This window comes from Pieris napi, chromosome 23 (genome assembly GCF_905475465.1).
Source record: "Pieris napi chromosome 23, ilPieNapi1.2, whole genome shotgun sequence".
Taxonomy (NCBI): Eukaryota; Metazoa; Arthropoda; class Insecta; order Lepidoptera; family Pieridae; genus Pieris; species Pieris napi.
In genome coordinates this window covers 7,376,928-7,398,753 of record NC_062256.1, presented here as the reverse complement: position 1 = coordinate 7,398,753, position 21,826 = coordinate 7,376,928, and the positions used below count along the sequence as shown (strand labels likewise).

At 34.0% G+C, this 21,826-nt stretch overlaps 1 protein-coding gene across 1 annotated transcript; it reads right to left on the bottom strand.

Annotated features, from left to right (window-relative positions):
- Positions 1–8,328: 8,328 nt before the first annotated feature.
- LOC125061502 (muscle-specific protein 20) lies at positions 8,329–11,596 on the bottom strand. The gene is made up of 4 exons (XM_047666977.1): positions 11,449–11,596; positions 10,605–10,816; positions 9,988–10,108; positions 8,329–8,745 (listed from the first exon to the last, which is right to left on the bottom strand). The coding sequence occupies exons 1-4, from the start codon at positions 11,476–11,478 to the stop codon at positions 8,554–8,556; spliced, it is 555 nt and encodes a 184-aa protein (XP_047522933.1). The 5' UTR covers positions 11,479–11,596; the 3' UTR covers positions 8,329–8,553.
- Between the last annotated feature and the right edge of the window lie 10,230 nt (positions 11,597–21,826).

The following is a 21,826-nucleotide window of genomic DNA, read 5'->3' as shown; positions in this document are numbered from 1 at the left end:
CGTGTCTCCCCAATGCGGCATTTACATTTATATTACACACAAATATATAAAAATACGTAATTAATCTGGAATTGTATATGGAAAAACACTTCTTGTATGGCACTAAAGTTATATAATTATTTACCAAAAACATTCAAAGATCTTCCTACCAGAGTTTATAAAAATGGGCTTATTATGGAAATGGCTTGTTTTGGAAAAATATTATTCTATTAATTTATTAATTTGATATATAAGGTGAAGATGTAGTGATAAAATAATATAAGAATTGTCTTTAATTGATAATGTAATGTAATATGTAACTACTGTGTAAAATTCTACCTTTTAATTATATAAGACAAATTTGCACGCCATTATGTGTGGCAGAATATGTGAAGTTAAGATTGTACCACCATAATATTCTTGCAAATAAAGAATATGTGAAGTTAAGATTGTACCACCATAATATTCTTGCAAATAAAGAATATGTGAAGTTAAGATTGTACCACCATAATATTCTTGCAAATAAAGAATATGTGAAGTTAAGATTGTACCACCATAATATTCTTGCAAATAAAGAATATGTGAAGTTAAGATTGTACCACCATAATATTCTTGCAAATAAAGAATATGTGAAGTTAAGATTGTACCACCATAATATTCTTGCAAATAAAGAATATGTGAAGTTAAGATTGTACCACCATAATATTCTTGCAAATAAAGAATATGTGAAGTTAAGATTGTACCACCATAATATTCTTGCAAATAAAGAATATGTGAAGTTAAGATTGTACCACCATAATATTCTTGCAAATAAAGAATATGTGAAGTTAAGATTGTACCACCATAATATTCTTGCAAATAAAGAATATGTGAAGTTAAGATTGTACCACCATAATATTCTTGCAAATAAAGAATATGTGAAGTTAAGATTGTACCACCATAATATTCTTGCAAATAAAGAATATGTGAAGTTAAGATTGTACCACCATAATATTCTTGCAAATAAAGAATATGTGAAGTTAAGATTGTACCACCATAATATTCTTGCAAATAAAGAATATGTGAAGTTAAGATTGTACCACCATAATATTCTTGCAAATAAAGAATATGTGAAGTTAAGATTGTACCACCATAATATTCTTGCAAATAAAGAATATGTGAAGTTAAGATTGTACCACCATAATATTCTTGCAAATAAAGAATATGTGAAGTTAAGATTGTACCACCATAATATTCTTGCAAATAAAGAATATGTGAAGTTAAGATTGTACCACCATAATATTCTTGCAAATAAAGAATATGTGAAGTTAAGATTGTACCACCATAATATTCTTGCAAATAAAGAATATGTGAAGTTAAGATTGTACCACCATAATATTCTTGCAAATAAAGAATATGTGAAGTTAAGATTGTACCACCATAATATTCTTGCAAATAAAGAATATGTGAAGTTAAGATTGTACCACCATAATATTCTTGCAAATAAAGAATATGTGAAGTTAAGATTGTACCACCATAATATTCTTGCAAATAAAGAATATGTGAAGTTAAGATTGTACCACCATAATATTCTTGCAAATAAAGAATATGTGAAGTTAAGATTGTACCACCATAATATTCTTGCAAATAAAGAATATGTGAAGTTAAGATTGTACCACCATAATATTCTTGCAAATAAAGAATATGTGAAGTTAAGATTGTACCACCATAATATTCTTGCAAATAAAGAATATGTGAAGTTAAGATTGTACCACCATAATATTCTTGCAAATAAAGAATATGTGAAGTTAAGATTGTACCACCATAATATTCTTGCAAATAAAGAATATGTGAAGTTAAGATTGTACCACCATAATATTCTTGCAAATAAAGAATATGTGAAGTTAAGATTGTACCACCATAATATTCTTGCAAATAAAGAATATGTGAAGTTAAGATTGTACCACCATAATATTCTTGCAAATAAAGAATATGTGAAGTTAAGATTGTACCACCATAATATTCTTGCAAATAAAGAATATGTGAAGTTAAGATTGTACCACCATAATATTCTTGCAAATAAAGAATATGTGAAGTTAAGATTGTACCACCATAATATCGTTGTTCCATATTCTTGCAAATAAAGAATATGTGAAGTTTAGATTGTACCACCATAATATTGTTGTTCCATATTTTAAATACTTGCATATTTTAAATCGTTATTATTATTATTATTTAAGGCAACACTGGATAATAGGACCCCTATTATAGTGTTGGCCAGTGGCTTCAGCATACGACTCTCATACTTGAGGTCGTACGTTCGATCCCCGGCTGGACCAATGGATTTTATGTCTATTGCGCATCTAACACAAAGGCCAACATCGTGAGGACTGGCATATCCCAAATCTAAAAATCGCCGATATGTATCTGACAGAATCTGGCTGTTCACCTACATGTCTATGAAATAGAAGTCAAAGAAACGGATTAAACAAATTTCTTATAATTAATATTTATATTGCTAAAGAACTCCACTCACCTACAAAATTTAATATTGTCTTAAAGTATTTTTAAATATAACTGTAGCAGATATATATAATTTATTTATTTTATTATTCAAAACTCGACGAGATTCGACGATTTCCAGCAATAAATCGAAATAAATCTAAAGTACTCGATTAATGACTGAAGTGAAAATTAATTCACCTATTGTGAAAAGTAATTTGGTTTGGTCAAATTACCAAGTCATTGTTTAGAAGCGCGGCATCCAAAATTAAACCATGATGATTGCCAACCTTCGCAAGGAGATGGCACTATAAAAGAAGAAAAGTTTTCCAGTGCAGTAATGTAACAATAGCAGTTTTGTTACGCAACAACTGCATATAAAAATAAATCGAAAATTTCGCGTTTAAATTCTCGCTGACTTATATTGCTTTAAATCACTGAAAATGTCCAGTTATAAAAATAATAAGTATACGTATATATGTCCATCGTATATGTATTTTTTTTTATTTCAACACAGACGGGTTCGAGCACCGATTCTCATAATATCAGCCAGAAGCAAAGTGTTCTAGGAATACATAGATTAGAAGTAAGAACGGATGCGTTGTGTTAGCTATTTCTGTTTGGAGTTTTAACATCTTTGCACCTTTTCAGAGAAATCTCTCTCTAGTCCAGCGTTTCTCAACCATTATTGTAGCCGTTCTAATATTCTTATGTAATACATAATTTATAAATTAAAAAATTTAATTGTGTACTTAATGATAGGTTTTAGGAAATTGTTAACGAAAAACACTAAGTAAATTTTCAAAATAAGTAATGGAAAACTGATTTTCAAATTCGAAATAATTTTAATAAATTTTCAAATAGCCCCCCTTAACAATCAAGTTGCCCCATGTGGGGCGTTTTAACTACTATTCAAAATGTTGAGTATATATTCTCATATATGAGTAATGAAACTATATTGGATTTTGGAAAATTGGATTAATAAAATATGATAAGCTTTTTGGGGTATATTAATATGTAATATCATATAATATATAATTTTGACTAATCAGAAATAATAGCTATCCGACCCCGAGACATATTTGCGTAAAGACTTTGTGAACCTGTGGGTTCTAGGTTCGAATTTTGGCGAGACAATAGTTGTTTTAGAATTATAAAAATTTATGAATATATTATCTATATTTTAGATTTGATTAAGTGCTTTTATATTAATTATTTTATGCACAATTTTGTATATTTCATAGAGTTCGTTGACAGCATTTCACCTGAATGACGCAAGCTCAAGAAAAATCGTGCGTCATTCTTAAAATTTGCCACTCACCTCTGAAGAGTGCCAAGATGTTTAATATGTTTCATGCTATTTTCAATACCTAATTTACAATTTTTATAATATATTATATAATACCCGGCAAACGTTGTTTTTATTTCTAGAAAACATTTGTTTAGTTCAATAAAAATAACTACAATAATAAAAAAGGGGTTGATCGTAGAGGGGTGAAAATTAGGGGTTTTTATTTTTTTTAGTTTTAATTATTTTTTTTGAAAAAAAAAAAAATGTCTAAAAAAAAATTAGGGGACCCCTTATTACTTAGGGGTTTAAAATAGAGATAGTAGCCGATTCTCAGATTGACTAAATATGCATAAAAAATTTCATAAGATTCGGTTGAGCCGTTTCGGAGGAGTATGGGAGTGTACATATGAGTATACATTGTGACACGAGAATTTTATATATTAGATATATTATTTTAAGGACTAAAAAGTATTTACTCTAGCCTGGAAGAGACTGCTTAATGACCTTCGCCTATTGTCCTACTAATTATCTAATTTATAAAGCATGGAAATAATTAATAAATAAAACTAAACAAAATACTCGAATATTAATTCAGAATCGAACTATGAATCCTATTTGTCCAAATCATATACATTTTTGACGTGTTTCAAAATGGGAGAAATTCTTAGATTAATCTAAAATTAATGTGAATATATTTCCCTTCGTGCCTGGTACACACCGGCGATATTTTTGCTTTTGATGTATTGGGTTTCTTCAGCATTTATGTAACTAATTACTTAAATAAAAAAGTTCATTGGCTGAGGTTCGAACTCACGCACTCAAGAGTTAAAGTACAAGAGGGCACGCCATCAGGAAGATCTGTGGCTGAGAAGCTGGGCAGCAGTGGAGTGCCAAATCCACCTAAAAAGAGACTTTATTTGGTTTAAAGCTAGGTATGGTGGATTTGGCATCTCCTACCGGGCCCGAGCGACGACTATTCCGGATTTTTTTTTGTAAATTTTGCTGTTATTCTACTGTTAACATAAATTTAAAAAAAAACTGTATTTAGCATAAATTTATTTTAATTATAAAGGTTTTACTTACTTGTGTCTCCATCTTTTATCACAGAATTTAACTAAATGGAATATTTTATCTTAAATGCAGCTCCATCTAACAGAGCGCACAAGAATTAAGGAAGCTTGTAAAAAGTCGTACGCCATCTGTTTAAACGTAACGGAACTAGTATACAAGTAACGAAATAACGGTGCGAAAGCCTCCGTTGCCGTTACCCAACTGACAGGCTTGCGGATTGCGAATTCTATTATTACGCCGCGCTGAAATTGAGAACGGCGGCCTCAAGCCTATTTTGAGGATTCGTTCGGCGCTATAACGAAAATAACGACCGCGTTGTGCTAGATATTTAACGAATTGCGTCGTTACGCGGCGTCGTTGACTCGACGTTATTTTGGGCGTGCTGAACGCTGTGTTTATTTTAATCTACGCCAGATGGCGGTATGGTGCTATAAATTTTTCCTTCAGTATTGGCACGTTCTTTAATAATTTTATTCAATCATCAATGGTTTTTGTTTCTGGTTGTATAATTAATCAAACTCAAAATAACTTTATTCATATAGGTAAACAAGTACACTTATGAACGTCTACAAATAAGTTAAATTAATTGTAAATTTACATTTACTACCATTTCGCAAGTCACGGGCGTAGAGCAGACAAGAAGAACTGGCAAGAAACTTTCCGCCACTCTTTTTAATCGCTAAGTTTTGAGTGCTACAAATTGTTTGAACTGGGTAAATCAATTTCAAATATTAGGATCATTTAAATATTCGTGAAATTGATAAAAAGCTTTATTGATTAATTAACGTTTAACGAGGGTTTTGAATTAATTTAGTGATAAGTCTCTAGTTTCTGTAATACAGACTCTTTGGCCGTGGGTTCAAGGACACAGGCGCTAATTATAGATTTAATTTGGGAACAACTACAGACGATAAGTATTTTTATAAGAAACCAAATGTATGACTTTCGTTTCAAATACATAAAAGGTAGAGTTTAAGTTTTAATTAAATTTTAATGCTGTGTTGGCAATAATTGCGTGTGTCAGGCATAAACGACTTCCTTATAAGACAAATTATCAAAGAAACACCACTGTATTATTATTATGAGTTAATTGCATGTGGGATTTGTTGGCACAGATAATATCAATAATTTAAATTATTAATATTCATTTGGCACTTTATGTAGCAGTTGATATGATTCAAACAAGGACTGACACGAGGCGAAACTAACACAAAAATAGTTCACTCGTACGTAATTCATGTCTCCAATTAACCTCGTCTTGTAAAATAATAAATTCAAACTTATTCCAGCGAATTCTACAGATTTCGCCCCAGCGACTTATTCCTGCCTTGCGATTCTGTAACTCACACAGCGGTTTTCACAGCGGCGGTCGCGCTCAAATCAGTCGAAAAGCAGTCATTTTAAGATTTGGTGTGAGTTTTAAAGAGAGTTACAGAATCGCAAGGCCTCGACGACGTTCTAAGAAACGAAACGCAACGATTATAGCGGTCTGTATGATTGCTATATAATTGTTGTATCGCTCTCGAAGTAATATTTAATAATCAAATCAATTTGTATCAAAAAACTAAAATTTTGATAAAGATTCAGAGTCGAAATTTAGCGTTATGACTCCTGCATGATAGGAGCCATACTTAGAGATCTCGATTGTGAGATTTAGAAATGAAATATACCTTATACAGGCCTTCCTTCCAAATAAAATTCAGAACAAATTTTAGTTAAGGCATATTTATATTTTTTTTATTGTAACGGCTAATTGTGAAGCGGCTAGAAGGCTTGCAATTTGCTTACAAAGAAGTAATTTATGTCTAATTTACTTAAAAGGATATTAAACATAAGAAAGTGTCCAATAACACTACTTACAGTCTATATTAAGAGGAAGACACTCTTATCTTGTGTTTATTTTTACACGCTTTATATTAGTACCACCTGTATGTATGTATGTAACCGACTCCTTCGGACTCGATTTTGACACACTTTTAACGGACAGATTTAATTCAAACTTTGGCGCACCTGTCAAAGATCGATGACAATGCAATAATCCGAAAAAAAAAAGGAAAAAAAATAAACTAAAAAATAAACAATAGTTAAAAAAAACTAAAAAAAAAGCGTGGGGCGCTCTGTGCCATATTTTTCGTTTATCGAGCAACCCACGCTTTTTCACAATAATACCAGTATTTTTTGGAAATTAGGAATTATTTTTCACTTTTTAGTTTGATTTGCTTTAAAAGCGTGTTTTTTTAAACTATTTTTTTTTCTAGTTACCACTGAATCAGTCATTTTGTTTTGTCGACACAAATAATCTGCGCTTATGTTAAAGTCATTACAATGAAACCTGAAACGCGATATCTAAGTATTTCCGCTAAGGATGTTTACACTTTTCGATATAGGATGATATATACAACTGGCCAGTCTGCGGTTACACTAGTCGAAGATCCTGCCTTTAATTTGGAGGAAGGGTACAAGTAAGTAAAAACATAAATTGTATTAAATGCCTTTATTTTATGTCAGAAGCGTGCTGGAGTATGAAAGTTTCATCTGGTCTCCATACTATATAAACTATATAAAAGCTTCGAATATCTTTATATATATAATTCTTCTGTGAGTGTGTATGTCACTGAACTTCTCTCAAACGACTGGACCGATTTTGAATTTTTTGTGTGTGTTCAAGGGGATCTGGGAATGGTTTAGATTCACAAATCAGCCCGCCAGATGGCGCTGCAGTCGGTACTTTCATACTTTGCTTTACTAATCGCTTGAAATATCATGCAGGACAACCTCTGTCGGGTCCACTATTTTACAATAAAAGTGTATGAAATTCCTTAGTTTTAAACAGTAATATTGTTTCGATAGTTATGCAGATTCTTGCTTTAGAATGTTGGCTGAGCTAAGCAAGATTTATTATTTTTTGCACTTTATTCTTAATGGGCGAATAGAATTTGCCGTCGTTAATTTCTCCAAGAATCTCCGAATGCGACAAGATACTCACAATTGTTCCATGTGCCTACGAACACGAATTATCTCCATAATTCGCCAATGTTTCGGGTCCACCTTACCAAAGAGGAAATATTTGAAGAGGCGGGAAGACTGACATTGTTTAGCAGTAACAATTTAGTTTTTCTTTGAAATATTAATTGTCGTTTGTTTAATGTTAAATTTCAGTTTTCTTTTTCATATAATATATTGTTTATCTATGTAATCTGTTTTTGCTTTCTATATTGTCTATGTGTTTTGTTTTAGATGTAAGCTGTAAGATTATTAATAAAGAAGTGACGAGAGACATACATTGACTCATTGGTCTAGTGGTTAGTACCCCTGACTGCGAATCCATGGGTCCCGGGTTCGATCCCCGGCTGAGACGAACATCGATGTGATGAGCATTTGGTGTTGTGCTTAGGTCTTGGGTGTTTAAATATGTATTTATATGTCTATGTATCTATAATATGTATGTATATCCGTTGCCTAGTATTTTTTAGGGATTTTTATGGATCAAATAATTAAATAAAGCATAATCAATAAATATATTTTATTACAAAAGATAATAAAATGGAAACTTATCTTATGACTAATACAAAACGAATTTAGATCAACATATAAGATGTTATTACCACTGGCAACACTATGTCATCTTGTCCAAACAAGAGAACACACAACCTTACACATTGGCTAGTCTAAAGAACCAAACAGTCTTATGTCCACCCATTTTGTACCGAACTTAAAATTAATATCACTTTTCACTTTCCGAGCAGGATTTTGCGGCCGGCGCCAAGGTTTTGGCCCGCCTGGGTGGCACCTTTGTTTGATCCAGCCTGGAGACCAATCATGGTCTGACCGGCCTTCAGAACCTCTTCAGAGAAGTCGCGCTTGCATTCTTCAGATGGCTTGGGTCCGAGGTTGGGGCCAGTCCATTCGGGGTGTCTGTAGGTCTGGAAAATTATTTTAGTTAAAAATTGCGGATTGGTTTAGACTTAATAATAATTTATTTAGAACGTTTTCCTTCTGCCAAAACCAACCTAGGAGTTCAGGCACCTCTCGTTCGAATTCTTCGCAATTTTAACGGATTGAACACAGCCTATCCGGAGCTGGATATATTTGGTAGTGGGCTGATCGGTTTTAGAGAAAGCATTGTGGGGTGCCTTCGGTTAGGTTAGGTTCGAGAAGATTTTGTAAAATAATCAGTAAATTTAGTACTATGTATGATGTCGTAAACTTAAAAACTAAAAAAAAAATTTAAAAAAAAAATTTGTTACTTGGCGAAGGTGCGTGATGAGGAGTTTTTAATAATTAGTATAACAATAAAGAGTATGTACTCTTTAAAACTATCTGATCTTTCATATATGTATATGAAAGATCAGATAGTTTTAAAGTGAATTTAATAAATTAATATCGTTATATGAAATTCGAAAGCAAATCCTTAAATACTTAAAAATATTTTTTTTTAATATTCAGTGGTATCTCGGGCTGTTTTGGCCAACGTAGCTCGCCCGTAATGGGTATTTCAAATTAAGAGAGGGCGCTAGTATCTATACCAAAAGTTAAAAGATATTAAAATAGTCTTTTTTTAAATCCAAAAGTTTGCATTGAATTTCTGTAATATAATGTAAACCTCATTCGGCCTCAACGCACGACCTTGTATATTTGTGAAAAGTGAGGTAATGTTGCGAGGTCGTAAATCTGTTGATATTGGCAAAGATTCAAGTTCTCAAATTCTAAACATGTTTTAAGAAAATATTCTGTAACGCTCTTGAGTATTACCATTCGACATTTTAATGGTTATTTATGAAACGCTTTTGTGTATTTTCAAATTTGTCTAATTCTTTTCAACATACCTAGCCAGTACTAATAAAGACATATCAATGGTAATATTTACGAAACTTTAAATTAAATTAAAAGTTTATTAGAATAGAAAATTGACATAAGAATTATTTTAATAGCTCTTAATATCAAAATTAGTCAAGATGAGATTCTATGCCAGTGCGTAAATCTTTGAAACGAATTTTTTTACTTTAATTTATTCTGAGAATGGAAACGGAAATAAATATTTCATATAACCCCAAACCGAATCCCAATCCGAACAAAAAAGAGATAGTAAAATTATCATTAATCAATAAAATATTAACGAAATAGTTTATCTCGATAGTCGAAAGATTTTTTTTTTTGATAATTACCTCACGGCCCAAAGCATACAGTGTGCTGACTACTTGTGCAATATCCTTCTTCTCCCACAGGTCCACTGTTTGGAATACATCAATGTCTGCGACGCCATAAGCTTTGATTGCTGCCTGGAAGCTGAAAACCACATTCTATTAATAAGATTTCAAACGCGTGCTTTTAAAATAAAGTATCTGGTGATTAATTACAATGTGTCTGTTTGTGTTATATTAGAAAATAAATATTTTAGTAAACAAAATATTACCATATTTAAAAGAGCTAATAAATACAAAGAATTTTTGTAAAACTTTTTGAATCGATCACACGGAAAACGTCAGAAAAGTTAGGACAAATACAACGCCAAGATTTTGCGCAAGACATATTAAAACGATATATATGTTCTTAATTGGGGTATAAAATGTACAAAGAATTGTAACAATTCGCGTTAAAAAAATTTAAACAGTTACTTTGAAGAACGACACAGATTAGAGAGACTACTAATTAGATTAAAATTGTCTTTGACTTTCCCCGTTTATGGTAATACATAAAGACATTATTTTATATACTAACTACTAATTAAAGCTTCTTAAACAGAGAAGAGAAGAGAAGAGAGATTTTTTTCAGATTTACTTACTTTGTGATGTTCTCCATCATTTTGAATTGTCCACCTGAAGTGTTGATTTTGTTGACGGAGCCAGGCTTGATTTTGTTGATGAGTTGGCAGAGAACTGTTCCATCCTTGAGGACATCTTCAAATGCCTCACCAGGGGGGAACCTAGCACCGAGAATGGTTTCAATCCATCCTTGGCATTCCTTTTCTTGATCTGGGTTGCGCTTGGAGGCGAGCTGTAAGAAAATGTAAGGTTAGTAATCAGATAAATAATTTTAGTTCACGTTGAACGTTGAACTGCAACCTTCAACATTCTCCGTCAAACCCCAAGGGTAACAACAAAAGTCATTGAAGCAGTGCTATTGACCAATTATAATCAGGCAAAAAGCGCTATCGTCTTTTGTTTTATGTAACACTATATGATTCTTAATTAAAATTTGATTACTACAAAAGAAAGTTTTTACTCGAAGAATTTAAAGAATTTACTGTTTAGTTCAGGAAAGTCTTATGTTTCTTGACTTGTAAGCTAATTTAGTGCTTTATAAATTACACGTACATCATTACTGACTCTGAAAGTTACATTTCAAAGTAACAAATTAAAACGTGTTGGGCACACAAACAGGCATAGAATACAATAAATCATAATTGCGATTAAAGAATATAACGTGAAAAATATAGTCGGCAGAAAACTTTTATCATTTGAATATATATATAATAATAAAAACGAATAAAGAAAGTATATGTAAAATAATTGTAAATTTATAATACATAACTTCAATCCGGTAAAAAAGTGTTTTTCTTTAAGTGTAAAAAAATATAAGTGTTAAAAAAATCCACTTAAAATTAATTTTAATAAATTTGTACTCACCTTAGCCCGGACTTGACGTTCAAGAGACATGTTGGCTTGCAAATAGGTCAATTCGTTCCAAAAAGCACTGCGAGACTGATCTCCTGAAAGCTGAACCAGCGTATTTATAGTTCAGGTTGCGCCCTTCTGGAAAACTCTTGCGCATTTCATACCCGATGTCGAATCCGCTACAAATATGCTTCTGACTAAGCCTCAACTGAAGGCGTGGGTTATGAAAATAGCATTGATTCTCATCGAAAAAGATTTTTAAATTGATCTATTGAAATCATATTACGATTTTTTTATTTAAACCAACGATAGTTGTAGTTAACAAAGCCTTGATCAAAGCCTTGAGCTCATTATGTGGTTATTTTGCATAGTACTACATGATTCCCATAAAAATAGATTATACTATCTTAAAGGCCGGCAACGCACTCGGGAGCCCTTTGGTATTGAGTGTCCATAGACAGTAGGCTAACCTGATATTAAGTGGCCATGAAGACTCAACGACAGAGACCTCGCAATTACGTAACTTTTTTAGAATTGGAACGCGACGTTCTTGAAGGACAGTATGTTGAATTGGTTCGTAGATACCTCAGTAGGTAGTTGGTTCCACATAGTGGTGGTGCGTGATCCCACATCTCCACGCAACGCAAAGGTATCAAGCCACTCGCAAAGGGATGGTCGTCGTCAATTCGAACCGCTTTTCGCTGAATCAGGAGGTCATTTGGAAGGACCTAGTGAGTGAGACGTGGTCTTTATGAGATATCATTTAAAGTAGCTCCACAAAAGTAATCATTAAAATAAGTACCGCGCGCTCATCAAGTATATAATAAATGAAACGAATCCGTGGAATAGTCAATAAAGAAAAAAACAGCCCATCAACACCGAAATCAAGAGTAAGAAATTACATACTATATTATAATGAGTCCTTAAATTCTAATAGAACAATTAAAATACCACACTTAATTATTTACATTGTAGCAAAAATACATGTTACAAATAAAACCAGTGGCGCTACAACCTTTTAGTCATCAGATTCCTAAATCTTTTTCGTGGTAGTTCTTTTTCATAATAGGCAAGTTGGTAATCAGCCTTCTATGCCTGTTACCTCACGATGTTTTCCTTCACGGTACGATTAATTGCGCATATAGACAGAAAGTCCATTAGTGCACAGCTGGTGATCGAATCTATAGCCTCGGAGATGGAAGGCACGCATAAATATTTTTTTTTTTTTTTATGTAATAGGAGGCAAACGGGCAGGAGGCTCACCTGATGTTAAGTGATACCGCCGCCCATGGACACTCACAATGCCAGAAGGCTCGCAAGTGCGTTGCCGGCCTTTCAGGAATTGGTACGCTCTTTTCTTGAAGGACCCTAAGTCGAATTGGTTCGGAAATACTTCTGTGTACCAAGATACATACGTAACTGGAACAACTCGTTTCGCTAATTATAAAGAAAAAACCGCAACTTCTTTTTCAAATGTACGTCATTTTAGATTTATATGCGGCAAAAATCAAACCGTAGAAACCAAGTGCAATAAAACTGTGATGAAAAATGACTCGGTGAACATTTTCAGCAACTCTATAGACAACTTTTGCTGAGTCGTTTTAGAAACCTTGCTGGGTTAATTATTTACTATCATTTTTTTTTATTCCCACAAAATTATGTTCTTACAGAGTATAATCGCGGATGCTTGGCGTAGCCATGCGACTTCTTCAATACAAAGAGTCCCCTCGTGAGTAGTGTGCTGCGATATTGGTGGCTACTTGATTGGGAGGAAGTTGCATGGATCTGCCTTGCGATAAACAATAAACTACAAGCTCCCTCCTTATCAAAATGCCAAATCGTAAACTGACTGCTTCACGATTGATTTGAGCGCGAAAACCGCTGTGAGAGTTCGAAAAGTGAGTTACAGAATCGCAAGGCTGGTCTCGCCTTCTTAAGTTCTCATGTTATTTTCACACATTATCTTTTTCATAACACATTTTAATAAGTATTTGATAATCTTCCTAAAAATAAAATAAAATTTATAAATACAATGTAAACTAAGTAACATCAGTTGATAAAGACGAACTGTAAAACGCCGAAATTACTCGACTAATGTTGTCCGAAATGCAACATTTCTATTCATATAACGATAACTTTAAACAACTCCAGAAAATGCGCAGTATTTTCAACTTGTATACTTTACAATGTATATGTACTCGTAAATATCACAAAATGTTATTTAAATTAGGTAATTTCGAACAGGTGTTCGAAATACTTACATATTTATTATTTCGCTTGGGTTACTAGACGCACTTGAATTTGATTACATTTTTGCCTTTATTTATTTTTCTTTATTTATTAGTTACGCCCTCAAATTTATACATTTTTAGTCAATGTGCGTATTGTGTTAACTGTTTTTTGGAAAAGTATTAGTATATATGATAAGTTTAACCTCTCTCATTATTCCCTTAATTTTCTCGTTTTCCTTACTGACAATTGAGTACCTTTCTTTATATTAAGAATATATCTGAAACGAGTTCATAACTCTCTAACTCTTTTTTATTAAATTGTGTATCAACGGCCGCCGAACTGTTCTCTGTGGTAGCTATACCATTATATATTCAAGGCATTATTAAGGTGCAAGGTACAGACAAAAGATAGACCGCCGAAGCCACTCTCTGGGACCTCCATAAAAAAGAAACGTTGGAAAATCACAAAAGGCATTCAGGCAACGGGAGCACTGCCCAATTACTTTTCTTGCCGTGTATGAACTTTTCAAGATCGTTTGAGCAAATTTTTGGAGCACATAAAAATTAGACCAATCGTTCGTTTAATAGCTGGGAGACTGCGGAGTAAGATTATTACTTATTATAAATGTTATTATTGTAGATTGTCGCATATTAAACTATTCGAGTATACAACAGCTAAATTGTATACGTTTTGATTCGGTAATATTACTATGTTTAAAATTAGAAGCAAATATTACGTTGCAGTGACGAATGTTAACATTGGCGATCTAATTTTATTTTGTCAGTAAGCGTAGGAGGACACAAAGGGCTAATTATTTACACCATATAACAGCAATGTATGAGTTAGTAAACGTAATTTAGAATCGTCGTACTTCCAAAATGTATTATAGTAAGTCATTGAGTATTCCTTCTGTCTTATAAACACTTTTTTATATGACAATGCAAATGGGCAGGAGGCTCATCTGATGTTATGTGATCTGATCTGATGTGATCTGATCTGATGTGATCTGATCCGATGTGATACCGTCGACCATGGAGTGTCCTTTAATGCCAGAGGGATATTTTTTTAAGGATTTGTACGCTCGGAAATATTTCAGTGGGTAGCATGGTGGTGGTGCTCGGTACCGTCTGGCCTTGCTGAGCATACCAAGCTTCTTAGAGGCTATTTTACCTTCCAAATGACCGCGAAACTAAACGTTATTCGATATGTCAATGCCTTATATTCCAATGCTAGCCGAGGCTTTCAGGAAAGTGTCTTCGAAAAGAAGAGTAGCGACAAAGCGTGTTTTATTACAAATAAATAAATTTATAAATTTTCGGAAAACGCGCAAACATGTGTTCTTGGGGTTAAATTGGACTAGATTTAGTCGAACCCAGTCCGAGACCCTACGTAGCAGAGTTTCGACGTCAGACACAGGGTTGACTTAGACACAGAAGATGTGGTGTCGAGCGACGTTAGACTTGCTTATAAAATAAAGCCAGAGGTTGTACAGCCTCTCATTGCATTGTTATATGCATCCTTTGTTTATTATATGTCCCAGTTAGGCGGGCCATAGACGGACCGCATGTTGCAATCAAGACCGACTGCGACTGTATTTATTTTTTAAATAAAATCTATGACGTAATTAGTCATATGTAAGACGTCCTCAAACCAATTTGAAATTAAATTAAAAGCCAAAATTATTTGACAATACAGTATAATTATGCATACAAGATGTCATGTATTGCAATGTAGTCTTGCCCAAACTACTTCCAGATTTACTGTAACCACACCAGCAACAGCATTTACAGTTCAGTAATTAAGAAATGTTGCTAAAATTTGACCCTTGCAGTTAAAAAAACTGGCTTCGTTTTCCCTTGAGTAAACGTGGCATACACAAAAAGTTTTAAGCATACAAAAGTCGCCTCTGGCATACTAGTTCACTTACGACCTTATCGCTTACATTTTATGAACTTGGCAATGTTTATTGTGGCAAATACATACTCCTTTTAGCCTCCTTTATAGATATAAATTATTTGGCTAGGTGACACAAAGATTTGTAACATAAATTTTGTAAGATTATATAAAACGTGCTTTATACACATAATATTCCTAAGTGCGCATTTAACACTAGCTCGTACTGTTAACTAAGCGAAGTGGGAGTGTCAGGCACCGGTGATTTATGAAAGTCAAATATAAATCCGACTTCCATAAAAGTATTTACTGTAATTTTGAGCTGGCATTTGTTTTAACTCCAACGCCCGCCCACGACAGCTTTTTTCGTTACACGTTGACTTGTCGCTGTCGCGAAAGCCCACGTTGCGCGTAAATCGAAGCGTGCGCACGGTACTAATACGAGTCTTAAATCTTAAGCTTCTTTTAAATTCTTAGGTGTTAGATATCTATTTTTTACTCCTGACTAATCTATCGAAAGTATAAAATAAAATAAATCAGTGGCGCTACCACCTTTTTTTTTTCGGTTTCAGATATATCAGACAATACTATTATAATCTTATATTATTTGTGTATTCGTTTGATTACTGTTGTCTTCCTAGCCTTTTTTGTCTTTCTATTATAGTTAACACTCCGCCTCTTCACAGGATGTGTTCTGCTTTGGATTCTGCCAATAACATCGACTCTTTTTCGCACTCCTCTACTGCTAATAAGAGGTGTAAAAAATAATTTAAAACAACTATTAAAGGTCCTAATCCTTATATCTTTCTTCTTTATTATAGCTACTAGTATTTTTGTCGTTCTCCGGAATTATAAATTTATTGTATATATAAAACGAAGTAAGTAGAAGTTGTATCTTTTTATAGTATCATATTTTATTAGTGATACTTTTAGTGGATACATCCAATGTGTTTATTTTATGTTTTATTTTTTAACTTTTTTATTGTATCCGTTTTGTTTCCAAGTAAATAAATACACAACTTAGTAAACCCTCCACAACCAACTAAAGATGATCCAACTGTCAACTATCATTTACAAACGGGTGCTTAGATATTTTCGCCATATTGCGACGAGATAACTGGATAATCGATAATGGTAGGAAGGAGTAATGACAGGAGAAATCGGGGTCGATCGCCTTGTTATCTGACCTTGAAACCTGGAATTGAGACAATATGGGTTACAACATATCTAATAGCCTGAGACAATCAAGGATAGAGCGATGTGGAGGCAGCAAATCGAAGTATCGGTTACGCCTTTTCAAGACAGGCCGTCTTTTAGAAATTATGACTACGACGAAGATATAATGTATGTATTCAGTATGTACAGAAACCTTTTCTTTGATTTTATTCTTATCTTCTTCTTCTCACTCGTATTCTTCATTCCTGAAGGTCGTGTCACTGTAAGGTGCCTGCTGCTCTGCTTGTGATATCTCTTGCCTTTGTTCCAACTATATCATGCTCGTGATTCGTGAACGGGTGCTGCTTGTGGTGACTGGTCGTACTTGAATTCGTGTATACGGTGATGTTGGTTATTTCGACTATGTGTTTGCGTGTTGTTCCCAAGAGAATGTAAGTGCGTGCTCCTATTTCACCATGCCTTCTGCTGATAAAGGACAAATCTTTGTTTTTAATTTGTTATTATTATTAATTACTTAAAATGTCACATGGGACATGGTGTAATGGTTGCAGCTCCTTACAAACATTTTGTAAAACAAAAAAATGGTGATTAAAAAGAGTGGCCGAGAGTTTATTGCTAGTTCTTCTCTCCCGTTCTACGCCCTTGATTTGAGAAGCATTAATATGTATTTCTTTACTGACAAGTCATAAGCGTACATTATGTTACCTACGTGATTAAATTTTTTTTTATAGCTTCCTAAGGGAAACTGTTATGGGAGACCCGTGATAATCGTGACTTGGTTGTCTGCCTTTTGTCTTTCACCTTGCCGAAGACAACCAGCTTGTCCAGGTTATCTGGTTCGCGACGGCCGATATGACCAAAGTAAGATAGATAGACTATAGCATTGAGAGTCCCGTACGAACTCTGAGTTGCTCCAAGATTGATTGGTAAGGTATTCTTTGTGAGTAATAAATAAAACATATACCCTTTATTTCTTTATTAAAACACCCTCCACAATTCTTATTACAACCGCAGTATTATGCACAACAGTCTATTTACAACAAGTTTACATGTATTTACACTAGCTATAGTTCACGTTGTGAACGAAGTGTTGCAATAAATAAATCTCTGATAAAATAATTCAATGCGTTAACATAAGCTTCTACGTATTGACTATTTCATTATGACTAGAAATTTAAAATGCACTAACGCTTTTGCTGGAATGTTTTATCTTACGGTACACGAGCGTATACACTGTATTTACAACACACAAAATTCGATTATGTTAAATTTATCGTCGTTCAAGTATTACGTTAGCACCATAGGAGGGTGGGGGGGGGGTCTTTGATTTTCTTATCTGGTGATTACGTCATCAGTAATTATCTACGCTTGAAAACGAAACGCATTTTCGAGGATTCCTACAAAAAATTAATACGTTTGTGTACTATTATTTTTGAGAGCTTTGCTTACTTTTGCTGACAAGAGAAGGGGGGGGGGGGGGGGGTCTGCTTACGTAATACTCGAACGGCCCCTAACTGCCCGTTACATACGCACGATAAAGACAGGGAAAACTAAGCTATATCTATCATACATCTACAATTAAATGGACACAAAAGTTTTGGCACTTATATTATTTGCAGTCTTATCCGACACTTTCTAGTTCACATCACCATGGCCAAGAATTGTCCTATACCGTAACATGCCCGGGGCAAGCAATCTAGAAGTAAAACGTGGATTAGAAAAGGTGGTTGTTCGATTTCGCCAGGCTCCCGAGATGGTCGGACAGCAAGTAGTTGGGTGGTGCGACGCCGAGAAGTGGGAAGCCTGAAGGCTGTCGCAGCAGACCGCACCCGCCCGCCCACTTGCTGCCGCCCACGCCGCTCACTGGGGGCTCACCGCCGCCCACGTTCAGCTCGTCGCACAGTTTGTTGCCTGAAAGACGAAAGTTTCAATTAATTAATCAGTTTTAAAATTAAACTTCGTACAAAGTATTACTACTAACCAACTAAATAGTAGTGACATTTGTATTAATTCTAAACGCTTAAGATACTAAATAATTTATTTTAAATTATTTTTTTATTATTACTATGCAGGTGTGAAGTGAAGTCGATGCCAATTTTACGAAATTCTGATGTCAATTGGCCACCAAGATCGTGCGATTTAACGCCGTGCGATTTTTTCTTTGGGGTTTGTGAAATCTCGGGTTTATGCGAATAAATCCGAAACCATTCCTGAGCTCAAATCGGAAATCCAACGCGTCATCGATGAGATACAGCAACATCTCTGTGCAAAAGTCTGTAGTAATGCACTGTCATCGGAGCCGTTGAGCTATTCTGCCGGATATTTTATTCCATACTTAATCGGAACATGTCTTCTTTACAATACAATAAAAATATCACAACTCTGTCTTAAAATACTTGTTTTTAATTTAAAATGACAAAGTGCACTCTTACTGAGACACCCGTTATGTATGATTCACCGACTCGTAGATTTCATTTGTCAATAAATGTTTTGTTATAAATTAGATTTCAATTCTCTAAAAATGTACTTGTTATAAAAAAATAGTCAATAGAGAACTCAATCTTTTAGATATTGATCCTGGGTGAGTGTACATTTATAAGACTAAACCAACACGCTTAAAATATACAAGAAAATATGACGTCACAAATTTTACACACACACGTGAATGCATTTCATACAAGCTGCGGTTATATGAAATAATCGCCGTAACGCAATTAAGGCCTAATCACCTAATCCTTGCTATGCGGCGTTGTTTATTCAGCCTGAGTGACAATCACGCGAACAATTAGCGCAAATGAGCCGAAGTGAAAATCTGGGTGGCGGGCGAGGTAATGTGATTAATGCAACCACAATTCCGCCATTACGCGTTCACCAACGTATATTAGCGTTTAGAGAATGCCACATGCTGCTTTTCCGTAATAACAGAAGAATCTATTACAAAAATTGCGCTGGCGGTTCCAAAAACAGGTAGCATCACTGTTTAAATGGCCCTCAGATCTATTCGTTATAACTTTTCTTAGGGTGCGTATAGACTATGTAACATATTATATAACTTGTGTTTTATAACACGTCCACATTATGTAACCTTGTTATTAAACATTATAACATAAAACAATACACATTAGAATAACAATGCAATATAACCATTTTAAATAGAGAAAAACAAAAATCGTAGATGCTGGGTTCGTCCTAGTATACATATCAATAACATGTTATTATAACATGTTTTATAACATTCAGTGTCCACATTATCTGAAACATATTGTATAGCAATGTTGTATAACATGTTATGTTATATAGTTTATTATTTATTTATTACAGAAATACATACATTACCTATATTATACATTTACATATATTTGCGATACCAAGGGCAAGAACCAGTCTGTTGCATGATCCCCGTTATCCAAGACGTTGCGCCTACTGAATGCTGTCTCCGACACTATCGAGATATTTATATGTTCGCAGAGTGAATTCACAGTAGCGATATTGTGAATATTATGTGTTTAATATTATATATGTACCTACATTATTATATTTTATTTAATGTTTCTCGACATTATCGTATTGGCATAGTCTGTAAGGATAATGTATGTATTTCTGTAATAAATAAATAAATAAATTAGATCTCTTTCATTGTTACTTAGCCTTCTGCCTAACACATGCCATAAATTTTTCGGCCTAAAGCATGAGGTATTAAACCATATCATTTCAATTTCAGTCAGTAGTTTCAGAGAGCTGGTTCTACCAGATTATGCATAGGCGGAACGTGAATTGGGGCTCTGGGCTATTACGGGGACTTCCCCGTAGAACACGCGAAAAAATACACCGACCGAAAACAAGCGATGGGGAATTCCCCGTTCCGTTCGAAATACGCGCATCGCACATGGGTTGATTTATCTCAGGGATACCAACCTTATGATGGGATTTTTTTTAATTAAAAATAACGCCTATTGTTTTCACTTTTCAGTGGGGACTGGGGCCCTTTGTATTCACGGGGCCCTGGGTTGTAGGCCAAGCCCTTAAGTAGATCCGTCCCTGTGTTTATTGCTTTATTATAAAACGTGAGCGGAAGAACGGTATTTAATATTAGTTAATCGTAAACAAAAGTCACGCGTTCCATAATTCTGCGATTTGTTTAAAATTTTATGTTGTATTTCGATAAAAAATAGTTTTCGACGAAATTAAACGTACAAGCATATCGTCGATTCGACTAATCTTTGACCGTTTAGTGTGACGTGACTGTCGTATAAAAATATTTTAATCTGTAAAAAATCTGTGGCGCTACAACCTTTGTACGTATGGGCCTACAAACTCTATATCTGTTTCATGATCATTTGTCAATCCAAGGCAAGTAGGTGATCAGCCTCCTGTGCCTGACACACGCCATCGACTTTTTTGGGTCACGGTTTCCTCACGATGTTTTTCTTCGCCGGACGAGCGAATGTTAAATGCGCATTGAACGAAAGTTGATTGGTGCACAGCCCGGGATCGAACCTACGACCTCAGGGAATCGCACGCTAAAACAATGCACTTCACCATACCAAACAAATAGACAATTTTTTTTTCTTCTAACCAAAATTACTCTTTGAAATGTTTTTACTGATTAACTGTAATATATTCGAATGCCATCAATTCGTTAAACGCCATTCGAACTTGACCCAAATTCCTCATTTCTATTTTAACTGTTATCATTGAAGTCCTCTTACGCTAAATTTAAAATCTATTTTGAGATTATATTTATAAAGATGTAATCAGCCTTGTTATCGCCCACGCTCGCTTTTTAGTTTGTTTGGTGATTCATTCCTCTGTGATTTCAACCATGGATTTTTAGAATTACGTCCTTAAATACCTTGCAAGAATACATGGTATATATATATATATATATATAGTATATATATATATAGTTAAATTACTGATGTTTAGATGGTTACTGTTTTCTTTCATTAGGGTAGCCTGGAAGAGGCTAAAGGAAAAAATAGTTCATCGGCGATAAGGCCGCCGTTGAGCTATTTTTTTAAATCAATGGTAATGTAAACTATTTCATTCTTGGGAAAAAACGTATAAATAAAAGAGGTGTTTAGCTTAG

Bases quoted from the DNA above. Each gene is read 5' to 3' on its own strand.
- LOC125061502 (XM_047666977.1), bottom strand. From the start codon at position 11,478: ATGTCTCTTGAACGTCAAGTCCGGGCTAAG. The intron at 10,817-11,448 runs GTGAGTACAAAT...ATTTTCTTACAG, and splicing joins AACGTCAAGTCCGGGCTAAG to CTCGCCTCCAAGCGCAACCC. The intron at 10,109-10,604 runs GTAAGTAAATCT...TGTGGTTTTCAG, and splicing joins ATGATGGAGAACATCACAAA to CTTCCAGGCAGCAATCAAAG.